This window comes from Molossus molossus, unplaced genomic scaffold (assembly GCF_014108415.1).
Source record: "Molossus molossus isolate mMolMol1 unplaced genomic scaffold, mMolMol1.p scaffold_m16_p_17, whole genome shotgun sequence".
NCBI lineage: Eukaryota > Metazoa > Chordata > Mammalia > Chiroptera > Molossidae > Molossus > Molossus molossus.
Genome location: NW_023425352.1, coordinates 57716587 through 57736815, shown reverse-complemented (window position 1 = coordinate 57736815; position 20229 = coordinate 57716587). Strand labels below are relative to the sequence as shown.

Sequence of the window (20229 nt, the reverse complement as noted above, 5' to 3'; positions counted from 1 at the left end):
CATGTGGCCCACAGCATGCTCTGGGGTAAGGGGGGGCTGCGAGTTGAGCCTGGTGGGGTCCCTGAGGAAGACCTTGTGGGCTTCTGAGAGGGTGGAGGAAGCTGAACTTCCATCCGTAGGGGTAGATGGAAGGCTTAGTGTCAGAGAGGCGATCCTGGGAGCCGCCGATCATTGTCCTGGGGCTGGGCCAGCTCTCCCAGCACAGCCCATGGGGCGTCCCCACAGCCTCGCGAGAGCTGCTAGCACCTCTCCCATCTTACAGAGAGAGACTAGGTGTGCAACGATGAAATGCACCGAAGGGAGTCAGTGCGAGCCTGGACCCAGCACCTAGTTGCCAAACTGCACCCCGCCCTCCCCCCACGAGCCTGTGATGCAAGTGTTGCTGAGATAGTGGGGACCCAGTCATGAGGCACTTGGAAGAACAGAGCAAAGGTTTCTCCCCCTTAGAATCTTTCTCTAGGGAAAGTGTTACTTAAAAATAATCCCATTTCTAGTTGTTATCCTATCCTCACTCAATCTGCCGCATACAATAAACAAAAGTTAGAGAAAAAGAAGAAAAGTTATCCAAAAGTTACTTTTGGGGAAAAAAACAATTAAGACAAGAACTCTAGGAAAGATAATTGGCTGCTGATACATTCAGAAAGGAATCAGAAAAAGGAAACCTCATCCATTCTTTTCCTAAGAGCACAATAATTATTCCAGAAATCACAAGCGCTCATCTCTTCCCCCACCACACACGTTCCCCAACTAGTACTTGCTCTGCAAAACTGATCATTTCTGGAGCCAGATGGGAATGGAAATTAATTTGTCATTTAATTTTTAATAAGTTGAAGACATCTCAGTGACACAGCCAGTCTGTGTGTGCGCTGGAGGAGCTGGGGACACATCCCGCCGGGGCTCCTAGACAGAAACACGCGCAGCACCAGGGCCGCCTCTGCTCGAGCTGAAGCAGAGAAGGCTGAGCTGTGTAGAAGAGGAAGGGAGAACGCCACAGCAGCTGGAGGAGCTGGGGACACATCCCGCCGGGCTCACCTCTGTATTAAGCAGGGCCTGTTGGGTGTGGGCCCAGATTCAGGGCTGGGGACACCAGCCACTCACTCCGCAGGCCAGTCCGATCCCAGGCAGGGTCGGGCGGGCCTGCAGGTGACTTCCCTGCTCTTTGCCTCTGCTGTGCTCCAAGTCAATTGCTCTTCACTCTCAGTAAGTTGCTTTCCTTTCCTTGTGGCTAAACTTAGCACCCCAGCATGGCTGCCTAATCGTGGCTACTCATCTTGAAAATATGTCCATCTCTCAAAGGACTTGGCTACGAAAAACACTGCAGGGTATTTTTCGGTCATGATTCTAAAACTATACCAAAGGACTGACCAGCACTGTCAACGAGTCCTCCCGCAGCCTGCCACAGGGCAAGTTCCTTGCTCTCCGGCCTCGGAAACTCAACAGTCACGTAGGAGCAGTCCATTGAGTCCCACTGGCCCCCAGAGCCATCCACTGCTTCCCCCATGCTTTCCTTCCTCTTCAGTGACTTCCGTGCTCCTAAACCACTAGCCTGCTCTTCCTCTGGCTTCGTTGCCTGTCTGTGGTCTTTTGAGCTAATTCTTATTTTACACTTTTTCTAGTGAATGATACTAATGTTCAGTTTTTGGACCAAGACGATGACGATGACCCCGACACAGAACTGTACCTCACACAGCCGTTCGCCTGCGGGACAGCGTTTGCCGTCAGTGTCCTGGACTCGCTCATGAGCGCGGTGAGTGGCTGCGGGATCCGGGAGTGGGGGCCCCGCCTCCCCGGTGAGAGGTGCGGGGCTGGAGCGCGAGCCGCGGTGGACATCGTGCCCACCCAGAGCTCGCAGTCTGGAAGGGGACCCAGGGTTCATCAAGCTGTCATGCAAATAAGCGTTGGATCATAAATTCTTGAAGGTTCAAGGAAGGCTGTGAATAAATCTAGGTGAGCACTTGACCTGGTTTTCAGGATTGGAGAGAGATTCCACAGAGAAATAATATACATTTTATGTTAAAATCCGAGCAATAAAGAGGGGAGATTTGGTGGGGAACAGTGTCCCCTGAAGAGGAACGCAATGCAAGGCCCTGGGGTGGTGGAACCTGACATCCTCAAGGGCCACATTCAGAGAGGGAAAGGGGGAATGAGGCAAGGTCGGTCTTATGTATGTGTGTATGTATGTATGTATGTATGTATTTACCCTCACCCAAGGACATGCTTAGAGAGAGAGAAACATCAATCAGTTGCCTTCAATATGTGCCCCGATAGGGGATCGAACCCATAACCCAGTATGTGCCCTGATCCAGAATTGAACTGGCAACATTTTGGTGCACAGGACGATGCTCAACCAACTGAGCCACTCCTTCTGGGCAGTCTTTTGATTTAAGAGCAATGAGGAGGCATCGAAGGGTTTTGAGCTGGCAAGTGTTGTGATCAGGTTGTTCCAAGGGGGCTGCCTGGGCTGGGGTGTGGAGGACGCTTCGGGGGCAGGATGGCTGCAGGGAGCCTGAGCAAGAGGCTCTCGTCTCTTACACTGGGGCAGAGCTGCGGAGCGGAGGGAGGTGGGTGGGTCTCAGTGCTGTTTATTGTAAAACTGAAAGGATTTGGAACAGATGGAATATGAGCTGAAGGTGGACGAGTACGAAGTGTCAAGGGTGACTCCTAGGTCACTGCCAGACACGAGACATACATTCTGCCTGAGGACTAAGCATGAGCGCTAGGCCATGCCTGTTCTTTGCGGCAGAGACAGACTAGAGTGGCGGCAGAGAGCGGAGGGTGCGCCGGCCAAAGGTTCACAAGCATCTTTGGTTTCTTTTTAATTTGATAGGCATTGTTTTTTTCACTATTGAGAGAGACCCAAAATAAAAAAAACAATAAAAATGAAGGTCCCCATTTAATGGAGCTATCCTGAACTATGAAAGGCAAAAGCAGACACTAGAGTGGATCATCACCTGGGGATTGTGACATGTTCCCACTGAGTGTCTTTATTTATTATATAGAAAAGGTTTTTTCAGTTTGGAATTCTCAAATTCACAATTTTTTAACATAGAGCACAAGCTGGACAGTACTGCCCTTTGGAGAACCCACGAGAAGGAGTTTTATTGAACACATTAAAATCATAAACAGCTCAAAGAGCTTTCATACACATGCATTTCTTAAAGAACTTGAGAAGGCTGTTCTATATGTGTTAAGCAACCGATATGCTCATTATGCATTATTCTGATCTTCATTAAAGACTATCCCTAGCCCTGGCCAGTTTGGCTCAGCGGTTGGAGCATCGGCCTGCAGACCCGAGAGTCCCGGGTTCGGTTCCCGCTAGGGGCATGTACAAAAAATAAATAAATAAATAAAGCTTTTTAAGACTAATTTAGGTTATTGTATATTCCTGAATGTGGTCCAACTGCAAGTGTATCTTAGTTAAACATCAGAATTATGGATTTAAAAATAATTATGACACAACATTTGTCTGAATTAAGGCTGCCTGGGCCCCAAGCCATACCAGCGTTTTCCAAGCCAAGAAGGAAAGGAAGTGGTCCCCAGGGAAGGGCTCTCTTGGTTTCTCTGGGTTTGAGCTTCCTGATGGCCCGAGGATACCGAGCCTGATCTTCCTACCTGCCAGTGCCCAGTTTGGGCAACTCCATAAGCAGACTGGAAGGCATGATAGAAGCTAGAGGACATGCTCATCACACTGCCGTATTCTCTGCAACGGTCCTCACAGTCCAGCTTCCAACCGATATCTGTAACTCATCTTTTTAAAAACTTTATTTTACTTCTGATTCTAATTAGAGAGATTACAGAGGCTGTTCTCAACAAGAGAGAGTTAAAGCATTTATAATACTTTTTTTCCCCAGAATTACAAATATGCTATTACACTTTTTAAAATTCAAACTTATAAAATTATTTGTTTTGACATATCAGCATTCAGTATATTCCAGGCAAGGCCAGCTACATAATTTTCAAGGCCACTTTTTCATCTGTTATTAAGAATTTCAAGATGGAGGCTGTGGGACATGAAACCACGTGAGGGCCCTTCTGAGCATGAGCCCTGGGTGGCTGCACAGGCCACACACCCGTGAGACCAGCCCTGGATCCAAGGAACAGAACTGCACCAGAGAGCATCAGCTCTACACAGCCAGGGGGGCGCATGGTGGCCACGGGGTGAGGGTGAGCGTGCACATCTGGGTTGGAGTTGCACAGCTGTCTGTCCACTGTATCACTGGGGAGTCAGTTCTTGGAAACTCAGATGAGAAATCAAAGTGAGTGAGTTTGAAATTTTTAAAAAGCCATCTCTAATCTTCTTTGAAATGTAAACTAAAGTGTTTGGGAGAGGATGCTAAGGCCTGTTGGATACAAATGCATTTCTTCTGAATTCCGCCCCCGGATAAGAGGGTGTCAGGAATCTAGTAACTGTCACTGTAATGATCAGCAACAGCAGCAGTCACTGAGGGCCCAGAACTGTGCTTGGCCCTTCAGCTCTGGTTTCTGATCTTTGGGGCAAATGTGAATAAACTTAGTCAACATATTGAAGCAAGGCATACTTAACTGATCTGCTGATAGTAACTTTACACATAATTAACCAGAATGCCTATCAAATTATTCCAGGCTTGTTATCATTGCCTAGGATGGACACGTTTCACAGTGAGGTCTTGGGTAGGGTCTGGTTCAGTAGACCAATTGGATCTACACCTTCTGATAAAATCTTATCTGCGATTTCTTTGCATTCCACCTCACCCTTAATTTACAAGACTCCTCCAAGCAGCAGGCGTCGGAGGTAAGCTTCCATCTCAGGCACCCGCTTACAAGCAACGTCACGACATCCGCACACATCTCTTTAGATGCTGATCTCCTCTTTCTAGCATTCCTCCCGAAACTGCCATTTAATCATGTGTCTAAACATGTCCTGAGCGTTGTCCTTTGTAACGCCACTCCTGCTGCTTACTGCTTCATTTGTTCGAAGAGGACTGTTTTGATTCGTCACAGGCGATCGAGGGACAGATAGGGGTGTTGCAGACGTGGCCTCTTGGCTTTCTCCTGCAAATCGACAGCAGACACACATGACAAGAGGGGATAATTATGCTTATGGGTTCAACTCTAAGGAGATCACAAGTAAGAAGTGTATTTTCCAGAACACCAGCTTGCTGCTCACACACATGCACACACACCAAGATGAAAGGAAGCCTCTCTGTAGTTAGATTGAAATGGGCACACGAGTGTTCAGATTTCTTTTTCACATAGCTACCACTCCCACCTATTTTCATCCTCAATGTAAGTTCCCCCGAGACCCTCCCTAGAAAGAAAAGTCATGGATTCAAGAGCCAAACTGCTTGGATGCAGATCCCAGCACCACCATTACTGTCTCTGTTACCTTGACCTTTCTGTGCCTCAGTTTGCTTATCTTTAAAATGGGGAGATAATAGTACCTACACCATAGGATTGTTGATATGACTAAATAAGTTAAGGTTATAAACTGATTAGCGCAGAACTTAGCACACCACAAACGCTGTGTGTACTTCTTGTTATTAAGCGATATGCTTGTTGGCACTTACTAAATGCCAGGCAGTGGCGGAGAAGGATGAAGACCCTGCCCCCACGTTGCCTGAACTTGCATTCTGGTGGGCGGGAACTATGTAAGTGACAGTAACTATGTAAGTAAAGCAGTACTGTCAGGTAGATAGCTCCTCTGAAGCGCATGGAGACCTGTTTTAGCCAAAGCGACCGAGTCCTGCTGTCTCGGGCAGCAGCTCTGGAGCTGGCACTGAACAAAGGGGAGGTGAGGACGACTGGCTCCCCAGGCACGAGAACGAGCAAGGGCTGAAAAGCGGTGGTGAGCTGGGCGTCGTGTCCGAGGGAGGGGCGATGGCCATGGTGGTCGGCTGGGGCTGGATGCGGAGGGGGCGTGCAGGAAGCAGGCAGACAGGCAGTCCTGGTTAGAGGATGCACCTTCTTTTGGATGCTACGGGCGCCCTTATAATGCCCCTGGAGAATGTGACCCTGGGAAGATGGAGGCACAAGATTGACCCTCTTGACTGTCCTGTCATTAACTGTAGTTCTCCTGAACTGCGTTCTGGAGAAGGCCAAGTTCTCAGCCCAAACTAACCCAGTGCCCTGTGAGATCCACAAAGTCACCCTCCGTCCCGAGCAGCAGAGCTGGTTGGTGTCAGCGCGCCGAACATCGTCTGCTCTGCGGGACACGGAACCTGCCGCTGCTGTCGCGCCGGGCCAGGAGGCCCAGGGTTGGAAAAAATCAAATAGTTCTCATCCCTCATGAGAGAAAAATACTAAAAATAAAGTATACACCGTGAAAACTAGGAAATATAAAAAATGGCAGCCATGACATGGAAAATGACAATTTCAGAGCAATTATAAACGAAAGGCGAAGTGCCATTAAAGTTAAGGCAATGTTATTAAAAGATGTGTTAATTTTCAGTTAAATTTTCTATAAAAGACCAATTAGTTTAAAAGGCTTGACAGCATTAACTGTGAAACATAAGCTCTGGTAATTACACTGTGAAAAAATAAAAAGAGGAAGATGCTCGGCGCGTTGGAGACACGTGCGGAGGGGCACCCACAGGGCAGGCGAGGTGGCCGTGGCTCGGTTCCTGTTGCACTCCATGAATGGGTCCTTTCCCCAGCTTCTGCCCGCTGCTGGGCCTGCTTACAGGACCTGAGCATCATCAAAATGTGGAGGCCAAGGGGACCACACATGTGACGCGGTCGGCTCTCTGATATCAGCGACGAGAACACAAGGGCACAGAGAAGGGAATTTTCTCAGTTGGTTGCATTGTTCTTTCAATGAACTACCATTTACTGAGTATTCATTGTGCATTAGAAGTTACACAAGGTGGCCTATTTAACACTATGCTATAAGCTGGGTTTGGTCTGTGGTTTTGTTTTTGTTTTGTTTTTTATTTGTTTTTATCCCTGTTATAGGAATGAGGAATCTGAGGCACAGAAAAAAGAAAAACAAAATGTTAGGTAACTTTTCCATTGTTATAGCTCCTGAATGGCAGAGATGGAATTTAAACCGTATTAGCTGAGTCCCGAAGTCTGTACCTCAGGGCACGTGTTGCCTGGCTTAGGAAAAGGCTCTTCAGACCAGGCGTGGAACCCTGACCTTGGTAGTGGGAAGAGGGACGCCCCAGTTTCTTAGACCCCACAGATCTCCTCATTCCAGGCACTGAGCAGGACCCTAACTCAGTTTTCATGAGCTCTCCAATGTCCTTGTGACACAGGAAATGCGGTAGCAAGGGCCTCTGCCCAAAGCATCTCTGGAGACTAGTCCTCCAGGGTTGGCGGCTCTGTGCAAGAGTCCCCCAAGGCTTCTAGCACAGGAGTCGTGAGCATGGCCAAGGTAAGGCCCAGAGAAGACTACCAGTGTAAAATCTAGGAGGCGAAGGACCACACAGACACATGACAGTCCTCCCTTCAGAATGGTTTTTCCAATCCTAGTATTTCTGTTAACCCAGACAATTGTGCCTTCTGGGTCAGGTGGCTGGCACAGAGGTTGCTTTAGCTGGCACATCCTCCACATGAACAAAGAGTCTTTGACGGTTGGCATTTGAAGTGCTAGCCCCAGGTTTGCTGCATGATGCTGAAACAGCCACTTCCTGTGCAGAAAGCCCTGGGTTTAGTGGTTAATTGCAAACCACCATGTGAGTGACCATGTAAAAAAAGTTGACTTCCAGTATGACCAACTGGTCACCTTTTTTCAGGGAAAGCACTGTCTCTTCACCAAGCTACTCAGATTGCAGAGACCTTGGTACATGCTCAAAGCACACCCATACGAATGCTCAAAGTGTTGTCTGCAGATGAGTTCCGAAGCATTGCAACAGGAGCAGAGCGTGCTGCAGACAGAACGCCGTCGTTCCTTTTTGCCGTGGCAGGTCGGGTGGCTGCAGAGCTGCTCCGTGAAGCCTGCACGGAGAAATCAAAGACAGATCTGGAGGGGATGCGGTGCCATCTCAGAGGGCACAGAGTTGTGTCCAGAGTTGTTCAGACACCTGTGAAACCCTGCAACCCACCCTGAAATTATATTCCTTGATGACCATTTTGAAAGTGACACACTCTTTGAATAGCACACGTTTCACTCCAAACCAAGGCCCAGGGATTAGTAGCTGCTCAATAAATGTCAATGACTGATTGATCAAAAAGATTACACCATTTCAGTGTAACTGATTTCAACACAGAAGGGAAAGCATGTTAAGGTCAAATCCTAAAGATCCAACAAAACAATAACCTTTCATGTTGACCTTCTAGACTTATCATTGCAAAGCAGGACTTACAGTGTTCTTTGTTTAAACATCATTGACCATATTTTTATTAGAAAAGTTATTCATACTCAGTATGGAAACTTTGGAAAGCAGAGAAATATATAAAGAAGAACATTTAAATGAACTATATTCCCAACACCCAAAGATAAGCATGGTTAGTATTTTGGTATATTTCCTTCCAGATGAGTAGACAGATATGAAATCATCCAGTTTTATATCTTTTTAAATTTATTTTCACAGTTAGTGTTTTATCAAGAGCATTTTATCATGTCATATTCTTGAGTATCAAGATTTGCAAAGCCTCCATTGGGTATGAGACAGCAACATACAGATGTTCTAGACTATTTAACTGTTAACTTTGTGGGGTATCTCACTTGTTAATGTTTTGTTGTAACAGTAATTAACCCTGTGATAAACATGATTGTACATAAATCTTTGAAGAAGGAGCAGCTTATTATCTTGAGGTAAACATACTGAGTTTTTAACATTTTTCAAGCTCTTGATACCTATGGTCAGAGCATCTCCCAGAAACAATTGTCCCAGGTCACACTATTGCCACTGGTGTGTAAGCACCTTCTTATAACACGCTGCTTATCAGTGCCCTTATCAGAGGCTCTTTAATAGTGTTTATGACAGTTTTGAAGTATATTGAATTTTGATTTGTGTGTAATCATGTGTGTGTGTTTTCTTTTGTCAATTCATCAATCGTTTTTATTCTTAAAAAGTGCTTGCTGAACAAGAGCACTGTTAGGTACCCTGAAATCAGTTACATATTCAGCTATATTTTCACCAGGTTGCGGCTACATTTTTTGCCCCTAACTATTTATAACATTTACTTTCCTCCCCATCCCAAGTTTTATTGAGATGTAATGGACTTAAAACTTCATGTAAGTTTACGGTATACAATGTAATCATTTTATATATGTATATATTGCAAAATGACTAATTACTACGATAAGATCCTTCATCTCACATAATTACAATTTTTTGATGGGTGGGAACTTAAAAAATTAACTCTCTTAGAAACTTTCAAATGTATAGTACAGTATTATTAACTATAGTTACCATACTGTACATTATTACATCCCCAGAACTTACTCATCTTATAGCTGGAAGTTTGTATCTTTTGACCACCTTCGCCCATTTTCCTGACTTCTCACTTCCCACTCTGCAACCACCAATCCGTTGTCTGTTTCTGTGAGATCAAATTTTTTTAGATTCAGCCTGGCCAGTGTGGCTCAGTGGACTGAATATTGGCCCATGGACCAAGAGGTCCCAGCTGGATTTCCCCTCAAGGCGTATGCCCAGGTTGCAGGCTCAGTCCCCAGTAGGGGGCGTGCAGGAGGCAGCTGATCAATGTTTCTCATTGATGTTTCTATCTCTCCCTTCCTCTCTCTCTCAAAAATTCCAATAAAAACATATTTAAATTTTTTTAGATTCAAATATAAGTGAGATTTTATAGTATTTGTAGTTCTCTGACTTTTTTCACTTAGCATAATGCTCTCAAGATTCATGTCTGTATATATACCACATTCTCTTTATCCATTTATGTGTGGATGGATACCTAGGTTGTTTCCATGTCTTGGCTATTGTTACTAATGCTGCAGAGAACCTGAGGGTGCAGAAGATAACTTCAAGATTGTGATTTTGTTTCCTTGTGATATATATACATAAGTGGAATTTCAGGCTCATATATAATTCTGCTGGTAGTTTTTTGAGGCATGCCATACTGTTTTCCTAGTGGCTGTACCAGCCTACATTGCCACCAACAGTGTGCAAAGCTCTCCTTTTCTCCACATTCTCACCAACACTTGTTATTTCGTAACATTTTAACAACAATCACTAAAAGGTATGAGGTGGTATTTCATTGTGATTTGCATTTTCCTAATGATTAATGATGCTGAGCACTTTCCCCAGTACCTGTTGGCCATTTGAATATCTTTTGTGTTAAAATGTTTATTCAGTTCCTTTGCACATTTTAAAATAGTTTTGTTTGTTTTTTTTGCTGTTGAGTTGTGTGAATTCCATATACTTTCTTTTTCAGAAATTAAAAAAATATATATATTTATATTTCCACAGTAGAAAATATATAAAGTAGCCCAGCCAGTGTGGTTTAGTGGATTGAGCGTTGTTCCATGGACTGAGAGGTTCCGGTTCGATTCCCAGTCAGGGCACATGCCGGAGGCAGCCGATTGGTGTATCTCTCATGTTAATGTTTCTATCTCTCTAAAAAATCAATAGAAACATAAATACAATTCTTCCTTGAAATATATTTTTCTATATCTGTTTTTGTTGTTCTTTTTCCTATTTGTCTCTGAAGATAACAGTTTGATTTTGATTTTGTTTTTTGAACAAATCCTAGAATCTTTGCCATATTATCAAATCATTTAGTTCATTTATGTTTATTATAGAACATATAATGCTATAATTTCGCATTGTGCTTTGTATAGACATCTGTAATTAATTGTCTTCTATTATCTATCTTTGGATATATAAACTTTATTTTGTATGTTTATTTTCTTTAGTGATGTGTAAACTGTCCATTCTATTTTTTACTCTAGTGTTACCAGACATTCTATAAATATAATCGAAACTATATTTTTTAAGTGTTACTACCTAAAAACCCTTTAGTAGCTTTTGATTCCTTCTTTTACAAATAAGATCAGGGAATTTACACGCCTTGATGTCCATTCTCCTCTATCCTACCTCTTTTTTATGACTTTAAAAAACAATGTAATACTACTGTATTAATAGATAATTTTGTCACATTTTTTTAAAAAATTACTTTTGACATTTGCATTCAGTTTTGTAATAAGATATACAACAGTGTTTTGGTTTTAAATTTCAAGTTTCAATATATTTCACCAGGGGGCTGATATTTGCTTCTGAGTATTTTTTTGAATGAAGTAAATCAATAAATGCTTAAGTACTTAGAGATCCAAAAATATTTCTATTGCTTTCACAAATGATTAATAATTTAGCTTCCTGGCTAATTTTTTATATACATGTATCCTTTCAAACTCAGCTGACATTGATCTTCAGTTTTCTAGAGAAGACTCTGGCTAACCTGATCTTGCACTTACTGCAGTAGGTTGCTTTTTCCTTCATTTAATAACTTGAACTCAAATATGTACCTAGTACATCACAGGTCTTACTGCCGGCCGCGCCTGGCTCGTGAGCCACTGTGTTCTCACCCTCATTCATTCCGCGCCCACTGTTTCCTCGCTTGCTCGCTCATTGTCACCTGCTTAGACTTTGCTCACAACTTTAACTTGTGAGCACTTACTATCTGTCGATATAACCTGTTTTCTTTTCTCAATAGCTACCAGCAGTCTTGTTTAAAAAAAGAACAAGAAAAAAATCTCGACACATTTCTCTATGGGGCTTAGGTGACCTTTAGTTTTACTTCCATATGACTGATTGTGTGTGTGTGTGTGTTGTGTGTATGTGTGTTGTGTGTGTTGTGTGTATGATTTTCAGTTCTACAACTTACTGCTTCTTTTTCTTCATTCTGATAAGGATATTTAACACGAGATCTACCCACTTAACAAAATTTTCAGTGTCTAATACAGTATCATTAATTACTGCTTCCTAACAGATAAATATCTGGCCATTACAAGTTTAGTTACCTTTTGACTATTTTTAACATCTTTATTGAAATATAATTAACATCAGACAATTTATATACTTAAATGTACAATTCAGTGGCTTTTAGTATAATCACAGGTATGTACAACCATCACTACAGTGAATTTTAGAACATTTTCTTTGCCTTAAAAAGAAATCCATACCCTTTAGCTATTCCCCACTATCCCTCTGCCCCCCTACCTAACCCTAAGCAGCCATTAATCTACTCTCTACCTCTGTAGATTTGCCTCATCCAGACATTTCATATAAATGGAATCAAATAATATGTATTCTTTTGCGACTGACTTTTTTAACTTAGCATAATCTTTTCAAGGTTCATCGTTGGAGCAAGTATCTGTACTTTATTCCTTTTGTTTGTTTATTTGTTAATTCTCACCTTAGGATATTTTTCCATTGATTTTTAGAGAGAGTGGAAGGGAAGGAAGGAGAGAGAGAGAGATAGAAATATCAATGTGAGAGAGATACATTGATTGGCTACCTCCCACATGACCCCAACCAGAGTTAGGCCCTGGGATCAAATCTGCAACCCAGGTACATGCCCTTGACCGGAATCAACCCACGGGCCGACACTCTAACTTCTGAGCCAAACCAACCAGGGTCTTCATTCCCTTTTATGTCCAAATAATATTCATGCATGGACATAACATGTTTTGTTTATACCTTCACTAATTGATGGACATTTAGATAATTTTCACTTTTTTGCTGTTATGAATGATGCTGTTATAAGCATCTACGTACAAGTTTCACATGGACATATGTTTTCATTTCTCTTCGGTATGTGCAGAAGAGTGAGATTGGTGGGTTATATGGTAAGTCTGTGTTTAACTATAGGAGGAACTTCCAACCTGTTTCCAAAATAGCAGCATCATTTCATATTCCCACCAGCAGTGCATTAGCATTCCAGTTTCTCACACCCTCACCAACTCTTACTGTTACCTGTCTTTTTTATTATAACCATTCTAATGGGTGTGAAATGGTATCTCATGTTTTTGATTTGCATTTTATTGATGACTAGTGATGTTGAGCATCTTTTTATTTGTTTGTTGACCATTTTTATATCTTTTTTGGAGAAATGTTTAAGTTTTTTGTCCATTTGTAAAAAAACTAAATGAAACGGTAATTTGTTTTTCTGTTGATGAATTGTAAGATTTTTAAATATCTTCTGGATACTAGACCCTTATCAGATATATGATTTTCAAATATTTTCTCTCATTCTGTAGGTTTTCTTTTCACTTTCTGGATTGTGGCCTTTGATGCACAGAATACTTTTAATTTTGATAAAGTTCAATGTATCTTTTTTTGTTTATGTTTTAGATATCATATAAAATAGTCCATTTTCAAATTAAAGATGATGAAGATTTACCCCTGTGTTTTTTTCTAAGTGTTTATAGTTTTTATATTTAGGTATTTCATCCATTTCAAGTTAATTTGTGTATATGGTGTGAGGTAGGGGTCCAACTTTGTTCTTCTGCACCAGTTGTTGTAGCATAATTTGTTTAAGAGGCTATATTCTTTCTCCAGCATAGCCTTGACACCTTTGTTCAGAATCAGTTGACCAAATATGTGTGAGTTTGTTTCTGGACTCTCAAGTCTATTTCAATGCTCTATATGTCTATCTTTATGCCAGTACCACATCGAGACTACATGGAGGGACCTGGAAAGTATCATCCTAAGTGAAACAAGCCAAACAGAGAAAGACAAGTTTCATATGATCTCACTTATTTGTGGAATATAATGAACATAACAGTCTGAGGAAGGGGGTAGTCCCAGAGACGCAGAAGTGGGATACAGACTGACAATCCCCTAAATAGGGGGGTGGTGGGGAAGAGATAAACCACAGAACTTATATGCATGTACGCATGAACAGTGGACATGGACGACAAACTGGGGAAAGGGCAGGGAGGGAGGGGGAGGGGGAAATCAGTGGGGGAAAAGGAGAAACATCTGTGACAAAAATTAATTAATAAAAAATAAATAAATAAGTAAAACAAAAAATAAAAAAATAAAATTAGAAAGTGTGAGGCCACCAACTTTTTTTTCTTTCAAGATTGTCTTGACTTTGTGGTCACTTACAATTTTATATGAATTTTAGAATCAGCTTATCCATTTCTGCAAAAATTGTCTTTGAGATTTTGATAGAGCTTGCACTGAATATGTATCTTGTTTTGAGGAGTAGTGCCGTCTTAATTATATTGTCTTTCAGTTCATGAACGTGGGATGTCTTTCCATTTATTTAGATTCTATTTAATTTCTTTCAGCAATATTTTGGAGTTTTCTATGTACCAATCTTCTACCTCCTTGGGTAATACTTATTACTAAGTATTTTATTATTTGTAATGCTTTTTTGAGTGGGATTGTTTTCTTAATTTCATTCTGGTATTGTTCATGGAAAGAACACAGATACACAAATGATTTTTGCATATTGATTCTGTATCCTGCAAAGTTGCTCAACTCATTCATTACCTATAATAGTATTTTAGTGGATTCTCTAGGATTTATATACAGGGGTGGGGCAAAATTAAGTTTATAGTTGTTTTTGTGGGAAAACTAATGCTGGTTATAATTACTATAATAGCTTTATTAAGTCTGTGTTTCACATACAGCTGTAAACCTATGTTCTCCCCACCCAGTACACGCAAGATTATGTTCTCAGGGAATAGAAACAGTTTTCTTTCCTTCTGATATGGATGCCTTTTATTTCTTTCTAGCCCTGGCTGGAACCTCCAGTACTATGTTAAATAGAAGTGGTGAAGGCCAGTTTCTTCCTCTTGTTCCTGATCTTAAGGGGAAAGCACCGCGTGTTTCAACATTAAGTTTGATGTTAGCTTGTGTTTTTCATGCGCGCCCTTTGTCAGAGGGAGGAAGTTCCCGTCTATTCCTAGTGTGTTGAGTATGTTTGTCATGGAAAGGTATTGGGCTCTTTTAACTATTTCTCACCACATCCATTTTTATTTCAATATCTTACATAAAATGTTGGATAAGTTGTATGAAGTAAGCTTTCTTATCATCTAATCTTTGACTTGTTATAGACACTTTCTATTTAAAAAAATTTTATTATAATTCCAAAACAAGTTTTTGTTTCTCTCCTTTCAAGTCAAAGAAACACTTTGCCTTGACAGCTGAAACACTGGTTCCCTTTTAAAAAGTACTATTTCGGCTCTTTGTTTGCCCCGCTCTACGATGAGTCCGGAGGGTCTGTTTCCGCACCCGAGGCCCCGGTGTGTCGTGGTCCCCCATGTGTGCTGCTGCACCCCCTGCAGGCCTGCTCCAGAAGGGTGGTCCCAGTGCCAAGGTGCTCGCCAAGGTTTTGTGTTCAGCGCTCACTCATTTAATGTGCTACAGAGTCTAATGATAGACTCTGGCAGCCGGGAGGAGGATTTAGCTCAGAAATCTTCGGAAATGTTTGTGTGTGCACTGAGCCCACCTCAATTCGCGTACCTCTGGCCTCCACACCCCAGCATGCAGCCCCCGCCCTCGCTGGGCCTCTCCTGGGTCTCAACAGGGTCTTCGATGGAGGCCGACTGAGAAGTGAAGATTCAAGGATGGTCTTGCTTTCCCTCCACAAAAAAATGTCAAAGATTTTTAAAAAGGGAAGGTTAGGAGAGAGCTGACTGTTCCTGTCATGAAAGGGCCAAGTCTGCAGGGTCAGGCCACAGTATCTGTCAGTGCTTCCTGCACACACTCTCCTAGTGCCCACATGTACCAGTTACACAGTCCGCATAGCCGCCCTGCTGTCACATCCGAAGGATCATGAAATGAGGCACAAAATGGTAAATAACTTCGTAAGTTCACTTAGCTACTTAGTGGTGAGGTCAGCATTGAACCCGCAGCCTGACTCCTCCATGAACCACTCTACATCTGTCCATCTGTCCGTCCATCCATCTGTTTGTCCATCCATCCATCCATCCATCCATCCATCCACCTATCTACCTACCTATCAGTCAGATAATAGATATAGGTATATACGATTACATACACACACACACACACACACACACACACACACACATGCCAGTAACATTGTGTCTTTGTCGGCCTCTGCCCCTCACAGCTGAGCTTGATAGAGGATACATTCTCCTTGTGGTCTGACTGGTTCTGAATAACACTCCTATTTTCCTTTACTCTTGGGATTTTGTATCACTTGTATTTTGTGAACATTTCAGTGAGGAAAATGAACTCAGCCCCACTAGCTCTCATCTAAACTCGGAAGTCCTCATGGAATTCTTTGCATATAAACTTGATCTTAATGACTGTGCTTTTTAACGGACGAGGAAAGCAAAGCCAGAATGATTAGGCCACTTCCCCAAGACACAGAACTAGCGATGCCAGCAGGCGAGAACCTACCTGTACCTGACCTGGTCCCCACTATGTGTAGCCAGGTAAACTGTCTAAGAAACCACTGAAGTCAAAACGCAGTGGTCTTTCCCGACCTGCTCCAGAGGTCTGTCCCTCCTCCTGTCACAGGCAGTATTCGGGTGGATTTTATTTAGCCTATTTGATTTCTTCTTATATGCCATAATGGAATGCAGACCCCTAACTGAGGTTTTCTCGAATTAGGCTGGGTGACAAATGTCTTTGTGAGCTCTTTTATTTGACATCCTATTAATTTTTTAAAACTCCCATTGTTTTACTCTTGACAGACCTGTTATGTGTCAGATGTTAGACAAATGTACACGGAGAGGAAGCTTCTCTAATAAGCCGTGTTTGCCTCCGACTCCTGAGGTTATGTAAAAACAAACCTGAAGTGCACCCTGCAGGACTGGCACCTCATTGTACATTTCTCTGGCATATTTAATTGACTTCTGAGTTCGGCTGCATCTGAGCATGTGAAAAGTTATTGCTTGTGTGGCCTTAATGATGCCCTTGGTACCTCCTTCCAACACAGCTTTTTTGAGCTTTTAATTGATTTGAGAGAGAGAAACATCGATTTGTTGTCCCATCCATTTATGCATTCATTGGTTGTTTCTTGTATGTGCCTCGACCAGAGATCGAACCTGAAACCTTGCATGTTGGGACAATGCTCTAACCAACTAAGCTACCTGGCCAGGGCCAATCCACACATAAGTTTGGCCACTTTTGGGGAAGGAGGCTTCTAGGCTCATGGGTATCAGGGCCTCAGGGCAGCCCTGCTTCGGTTAGCAGCCTGGGCAGGCTGCGTTCTATTACACGTGTACATAGTGTGTACAGCCCTAGTAACATCAGTTATGGTACACACCAACCATTCAGACTTTAGCCCTTTAATAAAAAGCCTCTGAATTGGTTTTTAAAAGGCAGGCTCTTGTGGTAGAACCAAGTAGGAGAGAGGATAATGGAATAATGGGAGGCTGCTGTCTTCCTACTTCCCACAGGAAGTTATTTGAAGAGACAGGCCAAAACTTTAAACGAAATACCAAGAAAAGTTGTAATTTGGATGCCGCTCAGCATGATTTTAGGGTGTGTGCCTAAAGGACTTACCCCATCTCTCTCTGTCGCCTACAGACGTACTTCAATGACAATATCCTTACCCTGATACGGACCCTGGTGACCGGAGGAGCCACGCCCGAGCTCGAGGCTCTGATTGCTGAGGAGAACGCTCTTCGAGGGGGCTACAGCACCCCGCAGACGCTGGCCAACAGGGACCGCTGCCGCGTGGCCCAGCTAGCGCTGCTGGACGGGCCCTTTGCGGACCTGGGGGTGAGTGTGGCGCAGACCCCCGAGACTGCTGTTTGCTAACGGTTTGGTCCGAATGAGCTGGGTGCCAGGCAGTGACAAGCTCAGCATCTGTTTTTTCTACCTTCTGTTTGTTTTTGTTTTTTTTTATCCTCACCCGAGGACATTTTTCCATTTTTTGTTCAGGTAGAGTGGGAGGGAGAGAGAGGAACAGAGAGAGAGAGAAACATCGATGTGAAAGGAACACATCGAGTGGCTGCCACCCGCATGACCAACCAGAGCCAGGGACAAACTGCAACCGAGGTACGTGCCCTTAGCGGGAACTGAACCCGGATCTCTCCAGACCGCAGGCCGACACTCCAACCGCTGAGCCAAACCGGCCAGGGCTGTTTTTTCTACCTTCTGAAGAAACAACCATGGAAGTAATGTTATGATTTACTGAATATCAGGCACTGTGCTTTACATGTAGTCAATTTTTCCGGTTGTTGTTAATCCTTATTTGAGGATATTTTTTTCATTGATTTTTAGAGAGAGTGGAATGGAGGGAGGGTGAGAGAGAGAAAGAGAGAGAAACATCGATGTGAGAGAAACACATCAATTGGTTGACTCCTGCACACACCCTGACCAGGCCAGGGGTCGAACCTGCAACCTAGGTATGTGCCCTTGACTGGGAATCAAGTTTGTGACCCTTGGTGCATGGGCTGACCCTCGAACCGCTGAGCCACTGGGCAGGGCTGTAATCATTCATTTTGACCCTCATGGCAACCCTTAGATATAGGTTCTATTTTCAGACACTGTAAGGAAACGGAGGCTCAGAGAGACTGAAGACTACCAGGGATTTGCATCAGGAACCCTGGCTTCAGAGCCTGTGGCTCATCACTCCCCTTGGGTGTCTTCTACCAAGAGACAGAAGACAGCAGGTGATTCCAACATGCAGTCAAGTCTGGGAACACTTGCTACTGAACCTTAGCATAGCTCAGGGCTACTGAACCCCAACTGCACATGAATAGCCCGTGAGGAGCTCTTGCAAACCACTGATGTCCATGCCCGGCCCCCAGGTTTCTGAGTTTTTGTGTCTGGATAGGACTCAGGCCCTGGTGGTTTTCAAAACACCATTGCTGGCCAAATAGCATCTCATGTGGACCCTTGAATGTCTCTACTTCCAGACCCAGGTCTTCTCCTTTCTGAGGGCTGGAGTCATGTCCTCCATGCCCTCTGTGCCGCAGAGGTGGCCAGTGTCTCCCTTTGGGTTCCAAGCACTAGCCTGGTTCAGGGACTTCGGCAGAAGTATGCAGTCTTGACCCTATTCCCAGCCTTGCTCCGGGGGTGCGTTCAAGGGGTGGAACCACAAGTCTTGGGAACTAATAAACTTATCACACAAACAATAGTACCACTCAAGGAAAGGGTCACTTTCTCTGTTTCTTCTGAAACCCTGATACCGACTTGCCCCATATTTTAGTTGGGTTATGGGTAGGGACCTATGTTAGACTGGGCTTTTGTGAAAGGGAGCTTCCATAGCTAGTGGCTCTTTTAACTACCATCTACTTACTGATATATTTTTAAAGGATCGAGGCTTTATAGAATGGTAAATTTTGGCTCTGTTATGTGTGTGCTCTCTGACATGATGCCCATATAGAAATCCCAATGACAGGAAGGACAAATGCAGTCACTTTATTTCCAGTAGTCACTCTTCAGTGCCCTTCCTATAATAATAGCGCCTACCTGAGCCACCTGGCTGCTGAAGCCAGCATTTCCAAGGGCTGAATTTGCCTTCACCTTCCACATCAGGCTCCAGGCCCTTGGAAGGGGGTTGTGAACTGATTAGAGCTGTTAATTCCAGTTATTCAACTTGCAGACCTCCAGCTCCCAGAGAAACATTTTCTCTTCCACTCTTGCCATCTCTGAGGTCTGTAAATTGTGCTTTTCACACAGTCCTTACCTGAAAGAGTCTGTCACCATAGTACCTGGTGGGGTCTTTTCTTCTCACAGTGATTTCAATTATCACTTGAGTGGTTTTGACAACACGGTCAGATCACAGTGATGCAGTCAAGCTGGGGCTAAACATAATCACCATTTTGCAGAGCTGGTTTCTCCTCCCCAGCTGAACGTCGTCTGAGACCTTCAAGCTTTACACCCTCAAAGTGAGGGAGAGGTGCCGTATCCTTAGAGAAAGAGAGAGAGAACCAAGGGAAAACTCATTCTTACCTGAATCCAGAAACATCACCAAGAGTGGGTGTGGGGTGTTAACCACGTTGGCTCTTTCAGCCAGTCCCTTGACACAAACCCTCCAACTCAGGAGACACCAAAACAAACCTTCGCGTAAAGCCCATTTGCCCCTGGACCTCTACTTCCGAGCCAATAAAAATGATGTTTCTCTCTGTTCTCTTGTTGTCTCCCAGGATGGTGGTTGTTATGGTGATCTGTTCTGCAAAGCTCTGAAAACGTATAATATGCTTTGTTTTGGAATTTACCGGCTGAGAGATGCCCACCTCAGTGCCCCCAGCCAGTGCACAAAGAGGTGAGTATATTTCCACTCTGTTCTCCCACCGAAATGCAGAGACATAAATGACCTTCCTGACCCCCACACAAGCAGAGGCCTGTAAACATGCTCTCAGCAAGCAAATCCCTCTGCTCACGTTCAATCCAACACCGAGTGTGAAGG

At 43.5% G+C, this 20229-nt stretch overlaps 1 protein-coding gene across 12 annotated transcripts in view; it reads left to right on the top strand.

The window, feature by feature from the left end:
- KCNMA1 (potassium calcium-activated channel subfamily M alpha 1) overlaps positions 1–20229 on the top strand; it is a 701914-nt gene that overhangs the window by 670340 nt on the left and 11345 nt on the right. For all 12 annotated transcript variants that reach the window (XM_036264760.1, XM_036264756.1, XM_036264758.1 and 9 more), the window contains 3 exons: positions 1617–1747; positions 17397–17591; positions 19967–20085. In XM_036264760.1, the coding sequence (XP_036120653.1) occupies positions 1617–1747; positions 17397–17591; positions 19967–20085 (445 nt within the window). The remainder of the gene's footprint in view (positions 1–1616; positions 1748–17396; positions 17592–19966; positions 20086–20229) is intronic.